The sequence below is a fragment of the Anser anser genome (assembly GCF_964211835.1).
Source record: "Anser anser genome assembly, chromosome: 2".
Taxonomy (NCBI): Eukaryota; Metazoa; Chordata; class Aves; order Anseriformes; family Anatidae; genus Anser; species Anser anser.
Genome location: NC_139721.1, coordinates 145,064,733 through 145,088,634, shown reverse-complemented (window position 1 = coordinate 145,088,634; position 23,902 = coordinate 145,064,733). Strand labels below are relative to the sequence as shown.

The window sequence follows — 23,902 nt, the reverse complement described above, 5'->3', positions numbered from 1 at the left end:
CTGTGATACTATATATTCTGAGGCACACAGTAATAGTGTATTTTATAAATAGCAATTTTATAAGTTTTATAGTAGTTTTACAAGAAGCACTTTTGTAAATTTGATTAGTGTGTTACAATGATGGGCTCTTCATAATTCCACAGCATTTTTCTTAATATTCAAAAGTTTGCTGGTACCACATCAGGCATCATTTACTCAGATAAAATTGCTAATTGCTCTTAAAGACTTGATCTTGTTTTCAGCACTTTCAGAAGTTAATCTAGCAGTTAATAAATTAATTATTCCAGTGACAGCAAGACAAACTAGACCATCTCACTCTAAAAAAATATGCTCAGGATAATTGCCTCACAGTTTATGTAGGTTTTAAGCAATTGTTTTCATTTTAAGCTTAGGGACACATGAAATGCAACGAAATGGATAGCTTAACTTCTGCCATTATACCGTACAATATGTATTGCTGCTGACATTTCTGTGCCCTTTTCCAGTGTGTTTTAAGTCTGGCTTGATCTATCTTATATAGCAAAATTACTGTTCATCTCAGCCAGTCTTTTCTATTAATTTTGCCATGCAGCCTGAAACAAAACAGTCTGGTTTTAAGACTGGAAGTAATGACAGTAGTTACCATGAAAGTCTGTCAGTCAGTTAAAAACAAATTTAAAAGAAATAAAGTGTTGTTTAGGTCTCGGTTTTAGTTGGAGTGAAGAAGATATTCTATACAATGTTTTCTGCTAATGAAACACAGAACATGCATATATATTGATCTTTCTCTGCACTGGGATGAATGTCAAAGCTTAACGCTGCATTACTAAGAAGTGAACTTAGAAAAGGAACTCACTGTCTTACAGTATCTTTTTCCTCAATGAAATGAAATTGTCCCTGCACACACACACTGATTTCTGGCAATAGCCATCGCTCCACAAAGAGGGTGGTGTGGACACCCTGAGTTTACTTGGAAGTGTTAGGAAGCTTTATGCAAACCCAGTCCAAGTACTCATCAGACCTTTGCCACCATTTGGAAACAAGTCAATCATCCCTCCCCTGCTGGCATCATTCTCTGCTACCTGATGCAGAAACAGGCAACGTAATGCTCCCTTGGCAGTTCTTGAGTGATCTACACGGACACCAGAGCTGGTTCCCTGCAGTTTCCTTGTGTCCCATATCAAAACCTCAACAGAGAAAGACTTCTGTATTCCTTCACTCTTGCAGACATAGCCTCAGACAGGCTAATTCACCCTGCAGAGAATGTGAGACAGACTGTCGTAGATAGGGCTCAAATGTAACCACAGATTGCTTATTCTACTCAACCTACATTGGAAATTGTAGGGAATCTACATGTAGATGGTTCTTTACAGACTAAGCTCATCGTGGCTCACTGAGTTAATGAAGTGAAGATGCATGCTAGACCTGAACAATGCAGCCAGTGACATAGCTGCGACTGAAACTTCAATATGTAAAGAAGATCTCTTCTTCTGGATGATCAGCACTATTGTTTCAGTCTATCAAAGTGAACAAAAGAAGTTGTAACAAGAACAAACTTCCTGCTTTACATGGCATTAATTAGGGCTTATCAAGGTCTTTGGCGTTGCGATAAAACTGCTATCAGTGCTGAACGGTGCATATCCTCCCAGGCTGCTTCTGGAACACTGGAAGTACAGGTGTGAAAGGATGTGTGATATTACTAAGTGCAGTTGTGAATAAACACATAGCGGAGAAAGACTGTGAACTCTGCTGTTACTGCATTTGTTAATGCAAAAGGAGTATAGATGAACAGAATAGATGAATAAATATGTTCTGCTAGCTATTCAAATACTCACATTGAGGAAAATAGAAATTTTCAAATGAATAGTCTTCTGTGGAAAGCTCCTTAAAACATATGTTTTTTTAAAGAAACTAAAACATATATCCATTCTGCAGCACTAGTTCTATATTTCACAGATATTGTATAGATCATACTCCTATTTGTGATTAATAAAGTCAGTGGTAAACTACAGCCATGATGCACTGTTTTTTCTAAGAGGAGACAACTAGGGTGCAGAATGGGGTTTCCTTCCCTTGCATCCTATTTTATAAACAAAAAGGCCTGTTTTTTACTACAATTACATGAGAAACAACCTGATAAGAGGGGTTTAGTAGCCAGCAGAGCAATGATATGAGATGATAAAGAATGGTTTCAGTTAATGTTCAGTGATCAGATTCACTCTAAAGGGATGTAAAAACTTCACTCAACTTTGCCCCTGGAGTAGTGAAAATTTATTGAATTCATCAAAAATCAGATAAACTCAGTGAATTTTTAGAACTCTCACCACGGACATCATCTTAAAGCAGGGATGAGACTCATATTCACAGCCCTAAAATGATAGGCTAATAAACAGTTACAACATTTTGTATGCATTTAGTTTGCAAAAGATTTTTTTCCCAATTACTCAGCTGATTTCAAAGTCTTGTTGACTAACACCATTTTATTAGTTTATCAGTGCCTTGAAACCTTAAAAATTTAAATGTAGCAATATAACAGTAATTTGACCATGTATTATCATTAAATGTAAACACACTACTGCTAAAGTAAGAAAATAACAAGGATGATTATTTGAATTATTTTTGTAAGCTTTTCCTTCTTAAAGAAGTCATTAAAATTCATTTTAAAAGGGTTATCAGCACTCACCTCCAGTGTAAAACCTATGACTTTGAAGCACTGTTCAATTAATTCGAACTGAGACTTATAAAAGCTATTGTTCATAAAATCTTGCACTATTCTGAAATGATCATTTTGCAGATATCTGGAAGAGTTGACATATACAGAGTTAGAATTTAAATGAGGACAATAATTCAACACCACCACACTTCTTAGTAATCAATTTATGTAAAAATAAACTGTATTACCTGGGAGGTCTATATTCTGGCAATTTGTAATGTGCCAGTTTTTTCTTTTCTGCCAGACCAGCATAAATATAATAAAAAATATGGAAATTTTTCTCTCCTCTGAAACAATAGAAGGAACAAACTTGTTTAGTAATTTAACTATGTTACATTTATTGATGATATATTATGCTAGTGTTAAATGTTATTTTAGTAACAGGCAAGGTTCACACAAATTGACAGAAGACTTTAAAAGAGTTTTTATTACCCAAATTCATGTTGCTTAGCCACCCGCATCACATGGGCTGCTTAACTTTCATTAACAAATATTCAAATATTTTTTTTCTGACCAAGGGAGAGCTGTACACTCCTGATTAACTTAATCAAATATATTTGCTGAGTCCTTTAGCCATGAACCAAGAAAACCCATAGGCAGACATTCAGCAAAGAGCCTTATGACTTGGAACACTGCCTATAAGTTAGGTGCCCAAACCCGGGACAGAAGGCTTATTTGCACGGACAAGATTCCTGTGCATCTTCTGAGCAGGAAATGGATGCTTACGTGGAAATTCACAGCCACCACTGAACTCTGAGATGGCCAAATCACTCACTATGAAAGAGCAGAAAGGAATTGTATTCAAACTGCTGGCTTCTGCAAGAGCTGAGGCTTGTGTCTCAGGAGCATCACTACATGGTTCTGTGACATGGATTCAGAGCCCAGTGTGCTGCTCCCTGCATAGAGGTGCCTAAATCAGAGTTTGGTGCCAACTTATTTTGTGTATTTTACTGTGGACTGTCACCAGTAGGAAAATAAAAAATCAATTCAAGGAGCATGAGCAGATCTTCGTATCTTCCCCGTGCCTTGACCGTTGGGTTGCAGAGCCGCACTTGGAACATTCTGTGAAAGCTCAGCGTGTCCTGATGGTTTGTGTATTCTCTTGTGGGAGACACAGGTTCGAAATCTCTGGATTTGAAATGGGTCTGGAGTTTGGGTCTTCCACTTCCTTGGTAATTAAACACTGCTTTTCTGCAAAAAATCGTTCCGAGATCTCCCTCCATGTTTCTTAGTTATGCTCTCCCAGAAGAGCAGAACAGACTGCCCATGCAATGCGGGTACCAGAATTCCAGTTCTCTGCACTGGCATGGCCGTATGGACTAGCCACCCAGACAGCTCAGCAAAGAGGAGAGCACTGCTCAGCACAAACAACTTCAGGCACCCTTGGAAGTTCGTGCTTCAAGCATTAACCTCCTACAGTGATTCTCATGCTATGTTCAGTGGCATTTTCCTGTGAATTCAGATAACTACACACATACCTAAAGTGCATTTGAGGCACCTAAATGGTTTGCTGACTTCCTGTCTCAGCATGTGGCTAAATATAAATACCAACGGGCAGTGACAGAAAATAAATAAATAAATAACAGTTTGAAAAAAAAAAGGTATTTTAGGGAAAAGCAAATTTTATTCTGAAAAAGTAGTTTCTGTGTTTATGTTCAACTGGGGAAAGAAAACAGCATTTCATAAAATTGCATCTAACTTTAAATTATTTATTAAAACAGTGCCAGTGGGACTTAGAAGTCCTTCATATCACAATATACAACAGACAACAAGGTCATGCAGAACTACAAAAAATGTAAAAATGAGAAAAGATCAGTAAGGAGAAAAATTTACAACAGTGACAAGATTCCTTGTCTCAATCTCTGTCTTTTCTATTGTTATGATGACAGAAATAGAGTTGGCAAAATATTTTTTACCTGAATGTGCTACATATTAGGACAGAAAATAAATTTCAATGATTTTAATTCAATGCAGAGACCATTTAATTTTTCTGTTATTTTATATTATGAGATATACACACACAACAGAGTTGGATCTCTACTGTATTTGGTCTATAACCCTGTATAAACCAGATCCTACTAGATGCTCCAAAACAGAAAACAAACAGTTTGCAAAAAAATATCTACAAGACAAGAAGAAACTTAGAGGAATTAAATCGAAATCATGTACTTAGTACAATACTAAACATTTACTTCAAACTTCCACAAAGAAATGTATAACAGAACCACTAGAAAGCTTTTAATTCTTTAAATATTCTAACATTCTGTTTATATATGACATACGAATCTTTATGGGATTTGTTTAAATAACCCAAGAAATAATGAAAAAAATACTGGGAGTAGTTTTCAGTTAACTTAGAGATCTGTAAGTTATTCATATATCATTTATATATATAAAAATATATAAAAGAGACTTATATATATATATAAACAAATACACAAAACAACAACAATGAAAACCTCACAGTACCTTATTCTTCTTTGTGTTTTGTCCTGAAACAATTTCCTGTATTGTAGGCCTTCTCTGTAAACCCCAATTAGGTCAAATACACTTTTTATACTTACACTGCCTGGTGGACAACCCTGGATTTTTCAAGGAGGTACTCTGAAATCTGAGCTCCTACTACAGTGCCACCACAAGTGAATTTCATTTCCAAGTATTTTCCAAATCTGCTGGAGTTATCATTGATGATAGTGCCTGCATTTCCAAATGCTTCTACAAGGTTATTCACCTGGAGGATCTTCTCCTGTAGAGTCCTGTTATTAGCCTAGATATGAAAAGATATTGCTTAAAATGAAAAAAAATCATTCAAATACATTCCTTCTTAAATGCTTCTTTCCTCATCTAGTTGGTACCATGAAATGTGACTTTTGTGTACTTCAGACTGTTTGTTGCATATGGGCCTGAGAAAGGAAGGACTGAAGGCAGTTCTTCCTTTTTTCCTGTCATTGAGCGAACAGAATATAAAACAATGCTTACTCATAGGCCTAGATTCATGCACATGATCTCAAGGAGGCTACTTCAATACTTCAAGCCTGGGCATAAATTTCTGCACAAGAATGAACAAATAGGGGTGCTGTATGTCATTTATTTAGCCACCTATCTGATCTTCTTGCAGCTTTGTTACAGTGAATGAACAGCTCAAACTGTATCTGTAACAAGGTTAGGCACATCTCACACCTGTGTTACCTTGACTCATTAGCGTACATGAAAAAAGTAGTGAAGGTGTTGTGGCACAGGCTAGCAACTACAGATTATACCTATGTAAGTGTTGAACCATGTCCTCCTCATTTTCACTCCAGCTGCAACTGTATGAACGACATTAAAGCTAGCTCGCACGTGACCACCTGAGCACAAACCTCCATTTAAACATGTAGCCATACCTCCACTGAGGGGGTTCATAGGAGTAGGAATGTAAATGATTTCAGAGTGAACAAGATTTCACCTAGTATGGACAAAAACAGTCTTTGAGTTTTCATCAATCACACTGACCAATTAATTTTCCTCATCAGGTGCATAGGTACCCTGCCTTGCCTGGATCTCTAAGAAACATAGTCCTGCTAACTCAAAAAAGCATCAAAATGCAATGGAATCAGTAGATGAAGTCTTTCTTCTCAAATTGACTGTGCCATCCCACATATACAGCTAGCGTTTGACACACTAGACTTTCACAAGCTGACACATACTTGGCTGTCCACTGTACTTGTGAATAAGTAGACATATCGTCAGCACAGCCATTCCTATGTAAATTGTATGGAAAAAAAAGGCAGGTATATAGTGTGAAACCTGTCACAATACAGCATTCTGCTGAACTAATGTCTGGCTGGAAGTGATAACACAATCATATGAATCATATATATATATATATCATATATATACGTATGATCATAATGACAATAGAGCTAATCTATTTCTGTGGTCCATCATTCTGAGATGGCTAGTCTGCTTTTAGGATCAATGTCTACTGCTGCTGCCATCTGCCTACTGCTGCATTGCATCACACCAATAGGTCATTTTGTTTTGCTTGCTTTTGCACTTGGGAAATGCAAAAATGACATTCTATTTGTCCAATTAGTGTGGTCACTTCCCTGAATGACTGTCCCACTGACAGCAAACTGGTTGTGGTTGAAAGTGAAAGGCTAGATCATTTTATGTAACGCAGTTTGGGTGATTTGAAGATAGACAGTTAAACAAGGACAGGCCCTCACTGCAGGGAATGCTTCCTTGCAGAATCCCTGAAATGTTTCTGTGTGACCTACTTCAGGAGAGAGAAAGGGCTAGATGGATCAGCACCAGGTTCCAATCTGGCCTTACAGGAGCTTTTTGGAAAACGTATTACAGTCTTGGCCCCCTACCAGCGCATTGCCCCCAGGTTCAGTCATTCAATTAGGCCTAAGATATCAAAGCCTTCAAGGCATCCCCTTTGAAACATACCTTTCCCAGGACAGTGAGCTGCTGAACTAGAAGATGGGCACTTTGTGTCTTGCCGGCTCCACTTTCTCCAGAAATTACAATACACTGCAGAGAACAAGAGCATGAGTCTTAGTGCATTACGTATCTCTCAGCCTAGCAAAAGATGTAAGTAAGTCATCTCATCTTTACCTGATCGGAGTTGTATGTCACCATGGACTGATAACCTATATCAGCAACAGCAAAAATATGAGGAGGGTTGGCAGTCCGTTTAGCTCCAATATACAGTTTGGAATGCTAAGTGTAAGAAAAATGAAAACATTAACTGTGTCCCATTAACATCTCTTTTTGCACTTACCGGAGTTTAGTTCTATTCTCAAATTAGTAGACACCATGCTGAGGTTACCAGCAGTAAAGCTTCCTGAGTGAGTTGTTACTGCACTCACTATACCATGAATCTGTATTTAGAACTATAAGAACTACTAAAAAAGATGAAGTACAATTTTGCATGATGTCAGCCCTATGCTGTGAAACTCAAATTATTAGAACAAATTTAGTGTTGCCAAATATAAAGCACCTACTTATTTATTTCATTTATAATGAAATTATACTTTACATCCTCTTTGTTCTTCTGCATAATATTGATGGCTAAACATAAGAGAAGATTGTTCCCGTACCTGCAGTAACTGATAATTAATAACTACAAATTATTGTGTTACCCAGATTTCATGTCTGTTCCCTTTGTATAGCAGGGGGGCAAATTCACAAAAGTTAAAATTTTACTGTGTTGAGCAGGGGGGCAAATTCACAAAAGTTAAAATTTTACTGTGTTGCTTTATGAACTGTATGATCAATTAAATAGCTATGGCTTCCCTAGCTGTCCTGGGAGGAAATGTTCGCAGCTCCTACCTCCAACCATTTACCTAGGTACAGAAGTTCTCCACAGGAACTGGAGGAGGAGGAATGCTCTCTTCTACAAAAGGGGTAAGATTCAGCCATATTAGTGCATGTATCTGTACAAATATTACTTCTAAACTAACTGTCCATGGCAGTTTTTACACTCAGTGGTGGTCTAGTCAACAAATCTCATGAATTTGAGTTGAATTTATTTCATCCTAGAATTAATGTTGAAAGTCATTAAAAGAACAATGACCTAAAAATCTCATTTACATTCAGTGATTAAAATGTGTGACTTGCTCGGATGTAGCTATCTGCACCTAAGATATGATGTAGACATGATCTACACTATAGACATAAAGATACCTGAGATAAATTTTTTTTGAGTTTCTCATTTCAGTGCTGAAATTCAACATGATAGGGATGTGTGTCAACATGCAGTCGAAGGAACTATTGTATTCTAATTCTGTTTTTCAGAGCAAACTGAAGCAAATCTCAAGAATGGTCTTACTTTATATTTAACATGAACATTTATACTTTAATGGAAATCAGTGCTAGTGAAAAAGAACCAAACCTAGATTTTCACACCTGTGAAGAATAAATGTCTACGTTCCGAAATGGATTGACAGCGATGAGAATGTCCCCAACATATGTGTAGATTTGATCCTTGGCATAACCCTTCTGCAACTGCTCTGTTACTGTATTCTGATGGAGAAAGAATAGGAACATTGACTCACAGGAAAAAAAAAAAGAATATTAGGAATATTAGGAAAATGTACAAAACATTTATATAGTTACAATGAGTGAGTAGAAAAGAGAGGGAAGGCATTAATGGTAAGGAATACAAATGATCTTGATCAGAAGTAATACTTTCAAACACCCTGGCATTCATAATTTGTGTCCAGTCTCCCTTTGAACAATACACATTTACAGATCCCCAAATGGCTGTAGAAAAATTAGTTAATAAGTAGTGCTTTAATTTAATTAATCAAAGGTTTTCATGCGACAATCCCATGTTAATTTCTAACACTACAGCTTCATGTAACTCATCAAGCAAAAGCCATATGCTTGAATTCATAACTGCCATTACAGCTGCTCTAACGTTACTCTCAGTTAGGATAGGACACAGTTATTCAACTGTTTGGATGCTGTTAACAAAAGCAAACAGGTATCTTCCTATATTATCAACCAGTCTCTACTGTGATTGTTCTTTGCTCCTGCAAAGACAATTCTCTCTGATCCAAGAAAAAAACAAAGCCCCCGTACTGGCATAACTATTTCCTTGACAAACTTACCCTAAACAGCTTCTACATACATAGCTGGGCATGTAAAGTGCCTGGTTAGATTTCCAATCAAAACAGAACATACATCTGGCTGAAGAAATTCAAACCAGCCTTGAGATTATACTGAGTTATATATGAAAATATTAAGACCCTATTCCCTCTGGAAGAGAACCAAAAGCAGCAGGGGACTACAAAAAGAATTGCTTTCCCTCCATCTATTCACAGTGTTGTGTATTGTGTTATGCTTAATGCACTTCAAACCTGAAGTCTTAGCAGCTGAAGAGGCTGCATTCCTTTCACAGGAAAATATAAGAACAAAACCCTGGTTTTCCACTGACTTGAAAAACTCTTCCCTTTTTGTCTTTGGTACCTTGCTTTTGGCCATCGCCAGATTTAACAGATTAACAGATTATTATTTTTTTTTTTCAGTGCAATTTCTGTCATTTTTAAAGTTATTTCTTGCAACTATAGCCAAAATTCTAGAAGGCCTCCTGTTATGCCCTTTTGATGGGGTTGTTTAACTGGAAGGGAAGTTTGAGGAGTTCTATGAAGCTGCCATTAATATATGAAAGAGGTTATAAACTGGATCAGCTTGTGCAGAGGACTTTCTTGAGAATGTTTCACCTCTGAGGAGATGGGATACACTTCCAGCTCGTCTGTTGTTTTTTGTTTTTGTTTTGTTTTGTTTTCTCTTTTGCTTAGACTTTTTATACACTTCATTGCCAAAGACAAAAAGCAGTATTGATAGCATATGACTATACCTAATACAAAAATGCTTAAAACTGAGCTTTGTGAAGCAGATGAAGTCTGGATTAGCTCAATTACATTACCTAAACATTAAGCTACTATTACTAAGCTCTTGGATGATGGAAGAAGTTCCATGGGCTGTTCACTTCAGGTAACTTACCAGCTCAAGAGCCACATTTAGTATTCTGGACTGACAAAGATACAATGTACCAGAGAAATCTTATAGATAAGAGGATGTGAATTATAGTATGCACCAGCCTATGAACAGCCTGGTAAAGGAAAAATGACAGCTTGTTTACACCTACTGATGGCCTCTATGACCTGCAGATAATGTGCTGTGCCTGATTCTTGTTTGGGGTTTTGAAACTTATGCTATAAACACAACAGATTTCCCTCCTTCCTTACGCATGCTTCCCTGCATATCGTGGAGTCACTTCTGACCTTTGACAAACCAGTGAGATTCCTATCAACCACTGAGTCAAAAGTTCAACAGAAAGCATTGACAGGTCAGAGCCTCAGCTGACGTAAATTGATATCAATGCATCTCCATACCAAAATAAGTCAGAGAGAACCCAGCCACAGTAAGGTAGTCTAGGACAACTCTAGATGTCCAAGCAACAGATGAGAACATGCTTGTTCTTGGACCTGGATCAATTTCAGGTTAACATATCATGGCAGACTACATATTTAGCTGGAATAAAATCCAGTGATACAGATCCAGTAAATCAAATGGTGCTACTACACTGCTCAGTCCGAGGCTTTGACTGCAGTGGAGGTTTTAGCATGGAGTTGGAACCACTCTGGACACAAAAAATCTCATTTAAAATGTTTGTCATATACTGGTAAAATGCTATTGCACACTTACACAATTGAAATGTGTTAATATATATGAACTTGAACATTAAGTTCATCACTGTATTTTAGTACCTGATTACACTTCTTCAGGAAAACATGAGAAAGGACATTCTTACCTCATCCAGTACCTCCAAGGTAGCTAAATCATCTACCTCTTCTTGGTTTGAAACTAGTGACTTACTGTAGTTCCCTTTCTTTGTATGAATACGTTCAAACCTAGAAAAGACAGACATACAATTTCTTGATGAAAGGAAACACAGAATAGATCTTGCATCTGTAACCATCTTAACAGCAATTCAGCCAAAATATTCCAGCTTTCCATTCCTCCAAACTCAAACACATGGATGTTTGAAAAGCAGGACAGGATTATTTTTTTTTTTAGTAAAACACATCTGTATTTGAGAATTAAAAATTTATAGTCTGATCCCACAATTGATACCATTAAGCACTTTTTCATTGTAACATCCCCCACTTGATCACATGACTACATCAGATGCAGGACTGGAGCTATGCAGTACAGAAAAAAAAAAAAATATGTATATATTTATAAAGGATATGAGAGTCAAACTCTAGCACTTGCCTTTAAAAAGAAAAATGACCCACATAAACATTATGGATAGGACAAAACCAGGGGTGTATGATGAAATAATATGGCAAAAATGATGCAGAAAAGGCATTCAGGATGATAACATATCTAGCTTAGTAATGACAGTGCTCTAAAGCGTGGCTGAGATGGTCGCACTGTTGAGCAAAGTGCTACAGAACCACTGGAATATGCAAAATACATCCTGACCCAGAATAATTTTCTTGGACTCTACAGGAAAAAAAATGTAAAAAATAAAGAAGGATTTCAAAACTCCAAATCTTCTTTTTATCAGGATTAAACTTCAATAAAGTTTATTTTAAAATTTCTTCTCTCTTTTAATCAAAAATAAAAAAGTTATGTAGTCTTACAGAAATTTGCAAGAACATTCCCCCCAAGTTGGACTGTTTTCTATCCAAGAGAAAAGGCATTGCTAAACTCAGTGAATACAGCAATAAACATGAGATTTACAATTTACATTAATTATACTTGCTCCATGACATGGGGGAAAATCGGGGAAAGGGACACTGGATAAGTAACAGCAGAGCTCACAAACTAAATCAAAAATGTGCAATACGACAGAAGACTACTAAGCAAATTGAATCTCCTGATACGATCTCACTCCCCTTGAACATATACTTTGGTAAACTGAGACAGCAGAGAAAGTGTGTTGTTTGAAACACAATCACTTTTTACCTCAACTCCAAACAAGATCAGGGTAATCGCTTAATTTTGACATTTGGCACGAGTAAAAGCAGACATGTTTTCTACCCAGACAAGACCTTTAATAAACAGTGAGCAGTCCACTGACAGGAGAAAGAGGCAGCTACACCAATATGGAAAACTAGAATGAATAAACATCACACTGACAGGGCAAGCTAAGAATCTTCTGAACTCTCACAGTAAGATTTACTGCAGATAACAGACTGCACCCACTCCCCAAACATCACCTACTTCATGGGTACTAGTTTGGTTCACACAGGCTGTCTGCTGGCAGGGATGCAGGTGCAGAAAGTGAAGCAGGCACCACTTGGCATTATTTGTTGATTGCCAGGCCTGAAGAGGGGCTGGAAGAAATGGGCAAATGATGCCCTCCCAAACTGTAAGCGTAATCAAGATCTGAATGATGGAAGTGCAGGCATGAGTGCACTTCATCTAGCACTTCTTTCAGCTTCTCTTGTGTGTAATGATCACTCTCTGAGGGTGAGAGAGCGGCCTGTCCTCACCCAGGTGCCAGTAATAGAGCAGCTTCCTCCTCTCTCAGGCAGGTGTCTGCTATCACTGGAGCCTTTCCTTTGTCCGTAGCACAAAGGCAGGAGTTTCCCAGCCACTACAGATGACTAGTTCTGCAACCTTAAGATTCAGACATGAACATGTCAGACTTCATTGCAAGAGCCATCACAGTTTCATGGTCTTTGTCCCAATATCACAACCCAGTACCTAAGGCCGTGAGTAGGAGGCTCACCGTCCGGAAAGCACAATGAACAACATGGATCAACAGAATCTGCGCTGCACTGATGAAGGACAGGAGGCAAATTTTGCCAGTTTTACACCTGGATATTTTGCAGACTACTCTCAAACTGTCATTAGGACCCTGGACCTGCGCAGGAAAGCAATCCACTTCCAAATGAGTTCTTTCCGTCAGTATTTACTAGAGGCCAAATAGACTGTAGACCCAGCTGTAATGACGGTGGTGAAGCTGAATTACATGGAGGGGAAAAAGCAATGGGACTTCTACACAATCCAGTAACAGAGCCTTATTACTACCGTGCAACACATGACATGCAATGCATGTGCCTATTTCCACATAAGCTGTGCAAATAGACAGAGAGATGCAAGAGGACAGTGTATCTCTTTGGGAGAAACAAAAGGAACTTTTGCTGCAATAAATCCATAACTGGGCTGTAATTTTGCATGTAGTTAAACATCTTGAAGCAGAAAACACACAAGCAAGCAGCATTGAAAGGGATGGACCTGATGTAAAGCAATTAAACATCTTCTGGATCTCATCTTTTCTTCCCTTTCCTTTGGAACCCATCTGTACTGCAAGAGCTGTCCTGTTAGTACTGTATCCTTGCAATAACACTCTGAGACAACTTTTGGTTTTATGTACCCCCAGGTTATATTAAAAAGACCGTGGTAATATTAAACTTTAAATTGACTCTTCAGCCTTGCATGGTCTGCCAATGCTTGATTTCCATTTACCATTAAAGGATATTACTGCATTCAAAGCCAGAGGTACAGACAAAATCCCACCCCCTCCACAGAAACCACTTTTCTTTGTAAGCCGGGCTTTTTCTATTTATACTTCCTCTTATTTATCCTCTTCATTTGAAAATTTAAGTTTGGGCAGCTGAAGCAATTTCTCCTTTGTTCCTGCAAGAAGGTCATTTTATGTCCAGAGGATGCATCTAATATCACCATGGCTTTGAGAAAGACTTATCAACATGCACATGAGGGAAAGGTGTGGGAACCGCAGTACTGCAGTACTGTGTCAAGCTCTGCTGTTCTGTTTTATCCATCGCCAAAGAGCAACCCAAAACAAGACATCTATTAAGTTATGTTTTCCATTTCTGGTGGAATTCTTAAACACTGGATACAGGAAGATGTTGCTGTGCATCAGTGAGAGTGTGATATTTCCCAAGTTTTGTTTCAATTACCTTTTTCATTTAACGTAGGAAGTTAACAGCTGCCCTGCAAGAAGGGAGAGGGGAATGCTGTAGTCATGGAGCCTTTTCTTTTCGTAACTTTTTTTTTTTCTTTTAAGAAAACAATTTTTATTTATGCCAGAGGAGTTTAATTACATAAAATTGATTCTCATGTAATCCTCTTCAGCTGACATTATGAGAACAGTAGTGCTTGTTAAACCAGATTATATTTCCCATTCTCAGAGTACAGCAGAGCAGCAGATTTGCAGAACACAATATTTTCCTGTTTTGTAGTCAAAGGGCACAGACCCCTCAAGGGCAGTTATACTGCTTCACTTGCTAAAACTGCAACCACTCAAAAAAAAACCACATCAGTGCTGTTGACATCTACGCTGAAATTTCATTACCATCATGCACATCAACATGATGAACCAAAATAAGCACTTTTCTCTGTTCTGTTCAGAAATTATTTGTTGGAGGCATTAGATCTCACAGCCATGCTCAGCAAGCAATTGAAGCAGCTAAAGACCAGAAACATCAACCCAGAATGAACACAAAAATGAGTCTAGGCAGCATTGTTCCTGTGTGTCCTCCTTCACATTCCCCCCATTCTTGTCTTTCAAGATTCAGTTAAATCAAAGTGAGGGAACTGCAGCTTTTTCTTCTTCACGTTGTCAGAATGCATTTAAAAGATTTCTGATAGTTCCAAAAATACCATGAAAAGGGAAGTGTGACTCACGATGCCCTGCTGAACTCTCTGCCGAAACTGGTTGGAGAATCATCTACAGTCTAAGAAGTGACAAGAAAAGGACTGGCCTTAGTCTGGGTGTAAAGAAGAAACTAAAAATAATCAGGTTTCCTGTAACATGAAGGTAGTAACAGCTGTACACCTCCCAGCTGTTACAAATATCATTAAAAGTGTCAAACAGAAAAGAAGCAACACAGAGAAATCTGTATAGGATCTGTCATTGCTGGTGATTCTGTTTCTCTAAAGGCTGTGAAAAGCAATGTTAATTCACATTTAAAATCAAAATTATGTCTGCAATGGATGTATCTGGTGAAATACACTTAAATAAAACTAGTCTTCTATCTATGCAAAATCTGAATTTAGAAGAATGTACTGATAGATTCCAACTGCATGTGCACAATGCTTTGCCGACAGACCTGCGCTCCCTCTATGTCTAAGTGACTGCACAGCACCAGCTCCACTCAGAGCCGTGCTCAGACTTACGCAATCTTGCTGAGAGCACACTGCTGCTAAGCAGAGCTCCGGGACTTTTCATTCAGAGGTGGCCCATGCCCAGCCAGTTGGGTCATGTGTGGCTCAGTACAATGTTTGCCGCTCTGTGCTGGTTTACCATTCCCTGCAAACATGTAGATTACTGGCTCTTTGTAGTAGGCTCAAGAAATGGCTGTATCCCTGGCAAATTTCAGGAAAAAATGTGTGTTCTTAACAGAGTAAATAAGATATCTGTAATATTTGTTTTGGATTGGTTCTTTATTGCCCTCATGAGTCGGGCCCATGTTCTACATTCAGAACTATGCTGAGAAGGCAATGGGGAAGCTCCAAAAGTGAGCAATGCCTGGTGAGGTATCCCACCTGCAGGAGAAATGAGTTGCTGAGCAAGTGTACTGATGCGACTGTGAATTACTTTAAGGGAGTCTCCTAAATGCAGGAGGAACTCATTTCTCCTGTTTTGCATCAGGAGTTAAATTTTTCTCCATTTAGGCATTACTGCTGTCCATTGAATTGTATGGAAGGAGACTGGAACCACATTCCTATTCAGCTATGGAGATGGGTATTACCTAGGAGCACGCAGGACTGGAGATCTGCTTATTCAAAGGCCTGTGTTGCCAGAAACTCTTTATTGACTGAGAGCAGTTTGCAGCACAGATACCTACACAAGAGCATCCTCACTGCAGTAATACACACACCCTGCTGGCACAACAAAACCCATTCTGAACCACAGGAGAGGAAGAAGTGGCTTGAAGGGGTCCAGGATTAGTCTGGAACTCCAAAGCCTCATGTTTAATCCCCTGCTCTGCTACGGGTTTGACCAAATCAGTACTGTACTCTGTGTGAGCTATCTTACTCTGTTCCTCATATTACCTTCCTCAAGCTAGTGTGGCAATCTCCTACTCTCCATTACATTCTGCCCGGCACAGTTTAGCCTGAAGGGCTGTTATCAGTTGCTTCAACTGGCAGGATGAGTCAAAGAGAGAAAGAGCGAGAGAACCCCTAAGAAATAAGTGACATGAGTCTGGGCAGTCACTCAGGGAAAGTCATGGAAGAAAATGATATGGCACTGCTTTTAATACTGGTGAATAAAATGACAACCCTCTTTGAGCATTTGTACGTGAACTTCTATGAAGTTACCTCCCTGAAGTTTCCAAAGAGTTAAATAGAGTGAGTTAAAGAGTTAAATAGAGAGTTAAATTGTTTAGCTGTATTTTTGAATTTTCATCCCTACATGGTCAACACAGCAGGACAAACACTTAGGAGAGTAATTCAGCTCAGCCAAAAGTCCTTGCTGTGAATCACTCTGCAGCAGAACCAGTCTCTTTCCCACATTTATTTAGAGGGCATATAAAGATAATTGGGGTCCACTTGATTGCTGAAATCTAGGTGCAGCGAATAACCCTCCCATATACAGCTCATTCTGGAATGAGTCATAATTCCCAGGAAATACACGTTGTACTAATCATTGCATATTTCTGCAGAGATTATTGTAAAAGCAGTCAAGATTAAGAGAGCCAAACAACTCAAGATGAAAGTATTGCAAGCCTGACTGTCAGGTGTAAATGCGACACTTCTTGAAGGCCATTTCAAAGACAGCTATTTCTGTTGCAAAGTAAAACTCTTTACAATGCAGTTTTTTTTCCCCTCAATTGGCCTGGTGAGAAGTGTATTTTTAGAACAGCTTTTGGGTATATGCTGCAGCACTCATTTCTAATAATTATTTTGATCAGTAATTATAACTTTTAATGGCTATAAATGTGACTTACAAAAATGTAAGTATGTGATTGAGGGATTGGCTAAAATCAAGTGGAAACTTAAGCAGTGCCCAAAAGTGAACGATAAGGCTCAAATGAGGTTACTGCTTCTTCATGGTAGAATTTGTCTTATTTTCTGTGATCTGTTTCTCTTGCTAGGTGTTTGGAAAGGATGCAGCACAATTATCTAAAACCAGGTTCACCTTTGATAAAACAGCCTAGTGCAATGCCCTAATAACTCAAAGACTGCTAAATGCTAGAAAATACCTCAGGAACAATGACGCTAATGGGAGTGACTATAAGGTGACTTCACCTCGTCTAGAGATCATAAACTCGTCCTGAGCAGACATGGTACACAAATATTTTATCTGAGGATCTGGCCTTCTGCAAAAAAAAAACACCTCTGAGAATGCGACATAACCTAACGTGATCTCTTCTACCTGAACTATACCAACAGCACATTTAGCAAGCAACAAGACAATATCACAACCACAACAAACTGCCACTGCAGGGGGCAATCAGAGCCAAATTACACATTGGCATGCTGGGCAAAAAGGGTGGTTGATTAGATACTGAGTGAAAACAAGAATAGTGGACATGGGAAGACCCAGTGGCTGGCTGGACCTCAGCTATTAATTTTCAAGGGTTTTACTCATTTCTTTTTTAGTAAAAAAAAAAAAAAGTATTAATAAAGTGTAATTTGAAGAGGAGAGGAAACACATATTGAGAAAATAACTGGATTCCTTACTTCCAGCTTTAAGCCAACACTACCAAGTTTCACAGAACCACAGAACCAGCCAAATTTCTTGAGTTTATACACTATGCCCATTTACATAACACTACACAAGCAGAAGGATTTCTCCACTCAGTGGAAGGAAGGGTTCTTTCATCCCTTTAACTACCTGCCTCCCAGTGACAGCCAGCAGGAGAACTTTGCCTTCAAATTAGGGACTGAGAGAGACAGATGGAGATCAGGATGGAGCATTACAAAGAAAGTTGCCAGCAACTGGTGAAAGTTCAAGAATCCCACAGTAGGGCCCTAACACAGCAGTGTACAAACAGCCCCAGAACAGACTAATCAAGAAAAGAAAGCCAGGAGATTTTAAGACAAAGCCCTGTGACTAGTCATTACACAGCCTGTGTCTTGACTCTGAGATTTACTTGATAATTCTGCACAGACTTCTGCTTACACCATTTGCTCTGTGCAGATCGAAGGTCAGAAGATATATCAAATTTGGATTTAAAGACTTTTTAAGAAGTACAACGACTGAATTAAGAGATCTTTGTACAATCGTTTTACTGTTCAACAGAAGAAAACAATGCTGTTCTATATTAACGTCCTTTCCAGGCCTGGGATTCTAGTTTCTTCTAAAGTGAAATGTTATATTTACTACAATTGCAGTGACTGGAAAACAATTACTGCTGTTCTTGCTTATACAGGAATAACAATAGATATTACAATGGGTATTCGTGCTGTTTCTGGGAGATGGCTAATCTTTTTATGCATTCACTGCTAGCAAAAGGCAATCTTCCTACAAATGTAACCAATAAACATATTAAAAAACATATCAATAAACATATTAAAGCTGAAGTGACTATATGTACAGTGACTGTAAAATGTGACTTTTACTTGCAGTCTACCTTCAGTAATCTCAGGTAGCAATAGATTTAGTTAAATCAATGCAAATGAGATTTATAGTAATATACTCCCTTAAACTCTGTTTCATGTGAAGAGCAGTCAGTTAAAAAACCACAGTCTAAACAGGACAGAGAAAGTGCCAACAGATTGTTCTGCTCCTCTGCCATTTGACTGCTCTATGCACAAGCAAATTGGGCCACTTTCTTTATGCTTGGCTTGTATAGGAAAAGAAAGATCATGTAATTTGCTTGATGAAAAATGAAGAGTTTTAGAAAAAAAAACACAACAAAGAATAGGACTTAATAGAAAACATAAGTATTACAAAATGTGTAAAAAAGCTCAAAATACTCAACTGACTTAGAAGCCTGATTTTCAAAAATGACTGAGGCATTGAAAGGATGAGTGTCACAAGTGTTATCAGGATTTAAGTTCATATTGCTTAGGGTTTTGGATTTATTTTACCACATTTAATTGTGCTGGGTTTTATAAATATACATATATAAGTCTGGGGCATTGTTTGAGTGCTCAGCACGATCTAACAAGCTAATTTCAGTTTCAGAATCTTTCTGGATTAAGCAAATGTCAAGTATGTACCATACAGAACATACAAATCCAGTCTGAGGCTTAAATTTAAGTCAGCTGCATAGGTTTTCATAGAAATGCCAGAAAAGAGAAACTACTGCTCATTTCACATCCACTTCCACTGAGTCTGAAAAAGCCTGAACATGAAAAAATATTTAGAAATATATTTATTATTATTATCCTCAAATGACAGAGTATATCATAAAATTCTTCAAAATCAGAACTGAAGACTGTCGTATATATTGTTACAATAAATGTGTAAAAGTAAATGTGGCAGATTTTAGTAATTTTTTTTCCATATAGTTCATAATGTCAAAATGTCTTTTAGATTTTATGTTCCATTTTAAAAATATCTATCATCATTTACCTTGAAGCACAGCAGACATCACACCAGCAGTATATCAATACTAATCTTCTACTGCATTTCACATTTGACACACTATTTTAGTGTAGTGGATTTTTTTTTTTTAATTAATCGCAATATTGAGCCAAGACATTTTCATTTGTTTGAAATAAAATTCATCAGGTGCCAAGTGGTTTATGCAGAATTGATACTACTAAATACTAATAGAAAAAAGAAAACATCTACTCAATAAGACAAACATTTTATAAAATATTTTTTAATTTGCAAATCAAATCCTGGTACCACTGTTAGTGGTTTCAGTCAGTAGCATCTGATTCTTGCAAGAAGTTAATTACTCGCTTTTAGCACACTCAAACTAAACATCAACCACGGAAATGTAAGAGAACTCAAAACATTCACCTACCCTAACCTTACCTTTCTGAAAGCTAATCTGTATCTAGAGTCACTGGAAAAAGGGGGGTCACTTCTAAAGACTGTCTTGTCCCACACGTGAATCATGATGTCCCTTGCTTTCCATTGGCTCTACAGGGGGTCCCCAAAATTAAACACCCCATTTTTCAGTCAGCTGAAGTTATAAGAGGTGAATCTTTCTCTGAGCACTAGCCATTTGGAAACAGTGAAAGTATAAAGGCTGTACAACTGTTCTACTTTGTAGCTATTTTTACCTTGCCTTTTCAGTGACTCCCATTTGTTGATGAACATCGATAAATTCCATGAGTTGCCTTTGTAGCACGTTTTCCTTTCCTTCAATTTGCTTAATAAAATCATGCTGCAAAAGACTAGATACTGTTGGGCGCTTCTCATAATCTTTAGTCAAGCACCTGTGCTGACAAAAAACGTATCATCATTCAGGGCTCACTGATAAGTTTTGAAGTGCCTGTCTGTAGTTCATTCATACCTACATAATAAATACATCCATCTTAATCATAACAGCTGCATACTGGAAACTTTACGTTTTCACAGAATTGATATGGCTAAGAAGTTAAATCACTCCTTTTTGAAACTAAATATTCTTTAAATTAAGAAATAACAAGAAAAGCAGAAGTATCAAGTGTGTTAGCATGTTATTTCATGTTTCAAACCTGGAGCCTCATTCAAAAGCCAAAGTAAAAGTACAGTTACAGCCTAGGAGTGCATATGTTGATTACTCCTTAGGTAAAACTCTTATGTTCAAGTGTCCAGGCTAATCTGGGACACCTAATCTAGAGCTCATTCATTTGCAAAATCTTAACATAAAAACCGTTACATATCTACAAAGAACACCAACCCAAAACATTTCTCATTTTTACAATTTAAGGAAGCAGAGTAAGAAAAATATTAGCAGCAACACATTTCCACAGAGAGTACAATGATATTTTACACCTGACATTTACACGTTCCATATTCAGTTACAGTGGCCTCAGTTGTTACGCACTTGTTAATGAAGTCATTGAATTCGGATGACCACAGTTCAGGCTGCTGTAGTGTTGGAGGAGGATTCCTGCAAAGGTCAGTGTGACAATAAGTTAATAAGCTACTCAGTTGACAACAACAATGTGTGAAGGCAGGCTGAGTAATGAGTTTTAGAAGGCCACTAAAAAAAAGATATCGATTTCCACTGGTAAAAGGAGCATGGGCAGATGACACAATACCTTGGTGGTTCTCCTGCTTTACATAACTAAGAAGAAGAAATAGCAAGGAGATGATCTACCAAGCGTAGCCAAGAATTATTGTATTTTTTCAATTAATCAATAAACAGAAATGTAAATAACAAACCATTAATCACTATTCACTTATAATGGCAAGTTTCTCTTTTCGAGCCTGAAACAATATACTTTCTTAAGAGAATTTTTAAAAGAAAATCTATTTTAAGTTTTCCCAGAAGGACTGAATTAATCAGATTGCTGAACAAGGTGTTGGAAGAAAGTAGCTCTTTATTAACTATTTCTGATTCATCATTCATTCATTTCTGGCTTTGTCTCAAATATAGACAAATCATCTCTGAACTTCTCAATGGGTGCGCATGGTTGAATCTGAGTCTTCAGAAAATATATCTGGACAGAGTATTTCTAACCTTCTCCTAGTATAAATAATGTAAAGAAATGGTACATACTTAAATAGTCTAAGTTTGAAGAAAGTACCTGCTAATGGAGAAAGTTCAGCCTAGCCTGGCAAGAAATAAACACATCAAGATATTACCTTGGTATTTTGAAGAGTGCCCTCATAGGGTGCAAATCAGCAAGGGGTGGATCCCCATCTCCCAACTCTATTGCAGTAATACCCAGTGACCACGCATCACATCTGGCATCATAGGAGCTATCTAGCTGCTGCTCACAGGCAATCACCTGTTAGAGGAAAAGACTTGGTCTGTCACTGTACAGTCAAATGTCTGAATTTAACAGCATGCCCACAGCTGAGGGAATCTCTTACAAGATGGAGATAGTGGGTGAAATAAACAGAACTGCACACATTTAGGAAGTTAAAACATCCTGCGGCTGAAAAAGCAAGGTTAAAACTACAGAAGGTAGGTCTTTTGTGAACACCAGGCTGCTATCTGGTCAGATGTCCCCTGATCTGACAAAAGGGTGTAAATCCTTAGCTTATTTAGTTGAAGGTGGAAAATTGCACCCATGGCTGAGGGAAGAAAAAGGAAACTCAGCAACCATAAACCTCTTATCTGTGGATTATTCCTGAAAAGAACTAATGGAGTTGTGTTGCCCTTTGTATAAATTGAAACAAGAAGGAAAGTAGGAGTTGAATTCATTATTTCCCATTGGGTTCTTATTCAGCCAATTCAGACAATTTAAAGATGAAGCCAATTTATCAAGAATGTGGTTGCTACCAGATATTACAGCAAATATATTTAATTTCATAGACATTTTGGTTCATTCACAATGCCAGCTGAATTACCTACAGGCCTAAGCAAATGTGTATAAATAAAGCATGTTTATAAACATACATGAATATAGACAGAGTAATTTCATGTGTTATAAATGGATGTATAGGTATGTGTGTGTACATGTGTTTGTGTGCACACAAATAGACTAAATGTATAGGCTTATTAATAACTAAATTTTTTCCTGCCTCATCTTAAAATGCGTATTTATATTTTTCAGTTTCAGGCTGGAAAAATCACCAAAGATGCATAATACATCTTATTTATTCAAAATAACGTCTTTCATTTCTTGCTGTCAACTATGAATATGATGTGTTAAAAACTGTCCAGGTGTAGAATTTTAAAAGTATAAGTTATATCACAGTACCACCCTAGACTCCTTCCACCCAAGGGAAGATGAGATGCCTGGCATAGTCTGAAAAGTTGGAAAGGATCGATGGTAGTACTCTTTCCTCTTAAACATTTTAGTAAGCAATTCAACTTCTTGCTCCCTCACTTTAACTTTTTAATTTCAAAATAAAGACCCTCTTAACTTAATCCTTGCAAACATTTAAGAATATAGCTTAAAAACACATTTTCACCAAAAGAAATAGCAATATGCTTTGAAAGGTCCAGTATTCAGGAAGAAAGACAGAGAAAGAGCAGAAATGCAGAATGTGGCAGCTTGAATACCACTGACAAAATGTTTTGAAACTTGAATCTAACCTCTGGAGCCATCCAGAACGGGGTGCCCACGGAGGTGTTCCGGCGGAGACGGGTGCTGGTCAGCTGAGCAGACACACCTGGAAGAACGAAGGGAAGCTATCATCAGAGCAACTGCTATTTCCATCAAGACTGTTCTTCTGAATGGTACCATCCTGGTCTGGTTTTGTCATGCTGTGACCTCCTTTGCAGGTGAATTTCAATGTTATCTTTCCAGTTCTCTGCTATAGGCCCAATCCTCAAGGGTACTGAGCACTTCAGCTCAGGCTCTGCACATCCTTCGATTCCAGCAACTTCAGCAGGACTGAGATTTTAGTCCCAAATGAAAGTTTCATTAGTAATCTGACTCCATATATTTTGACTGGCTAATTACCGTTTTTCTGTATCCTGTTTTAGGAGAGCAGTAAAGCATTTCATGAGGTTAAAAAAAAAACAACAAAAAAAACCCTCTACATCCCACTGTTTCTTTTTTACTTTTAAAGCTCATTACTGACACTAGACCTCCGTTTCATTATTTATATATTTCAGGTTAAGCACTATAAATGATACTTATCTGCATCTATTAGCTGTTCTACCATAAAGAAGAAACAACAAAATGGTGAAACATCAAAATGCTTACAAAAACAGAAGT

The 23,902-nt window shown here is 37.7% G+C and overlaps 1 protein-coding gene across 16 annotated transcripts in view; it reads right to left on the bottom strand.

The window, feature by feature from the left end:
* Positions 1–23,902, bottom strand: part of MYO3A (myosin IIIA) — a gene marked incomplete at its 3' end in the record, with an annotated part of 121,909 nt that overhangs the window by 50,296 nt on the left and 47,711 nt on the right. For 14 of the 16 annotated variants that reach the window (XR_014580551.1, XM_083826224.1, XM_083826225.1 and 11 more), the window contains 11 exons: positions 23,275–23,351; positions 21,873–22,018; positions 21,109–21,174; positions 20,360–20,515; positions 11,001–11,100; positions 8,588–8,704; positions 7,295–7,399; positions 7,127–7,210; positions 5,257–5,459; positions 2,881–2,979; positions 2,663–2,777 (listed from right to left, as the gene is read on the bottom strand). Coding sequence is in view for 15 of the 16 variants with exons in the window: in XM_083826224.1 (XP_083682350.1) it covers positions 2,663–2,777; positions 2,881–2,979; positions 5,257–5,459; positions 7,127–7,210; positions 7,295–7,399; positions 8,588–8,704; positions 11,001–11,100; positions 20,360–20,515; positions 21,109–21,174; positions 21,873–22,018; positions 23,275–23,351 (1,268 nt within the window). Of the gene's footprint in view, positions 1–2,662; positions 2,778–2,880; positions 2,980–5,256; positions 5,460–7,126; positions 7,211–7,294; positions 7,400–8,587; positions 8,705–11,000; positions 11,101–12,421; positions 15,353–20,359; positions 20,516–21,108; positions 21,175–21,868; positions 22,019–23,274; positions 23,352–23,902 lie in introns of those variants that run through there. The other 2 variants (XM_083826219.1, XM_083826221.1) reach the window with 2 other exon arrangements.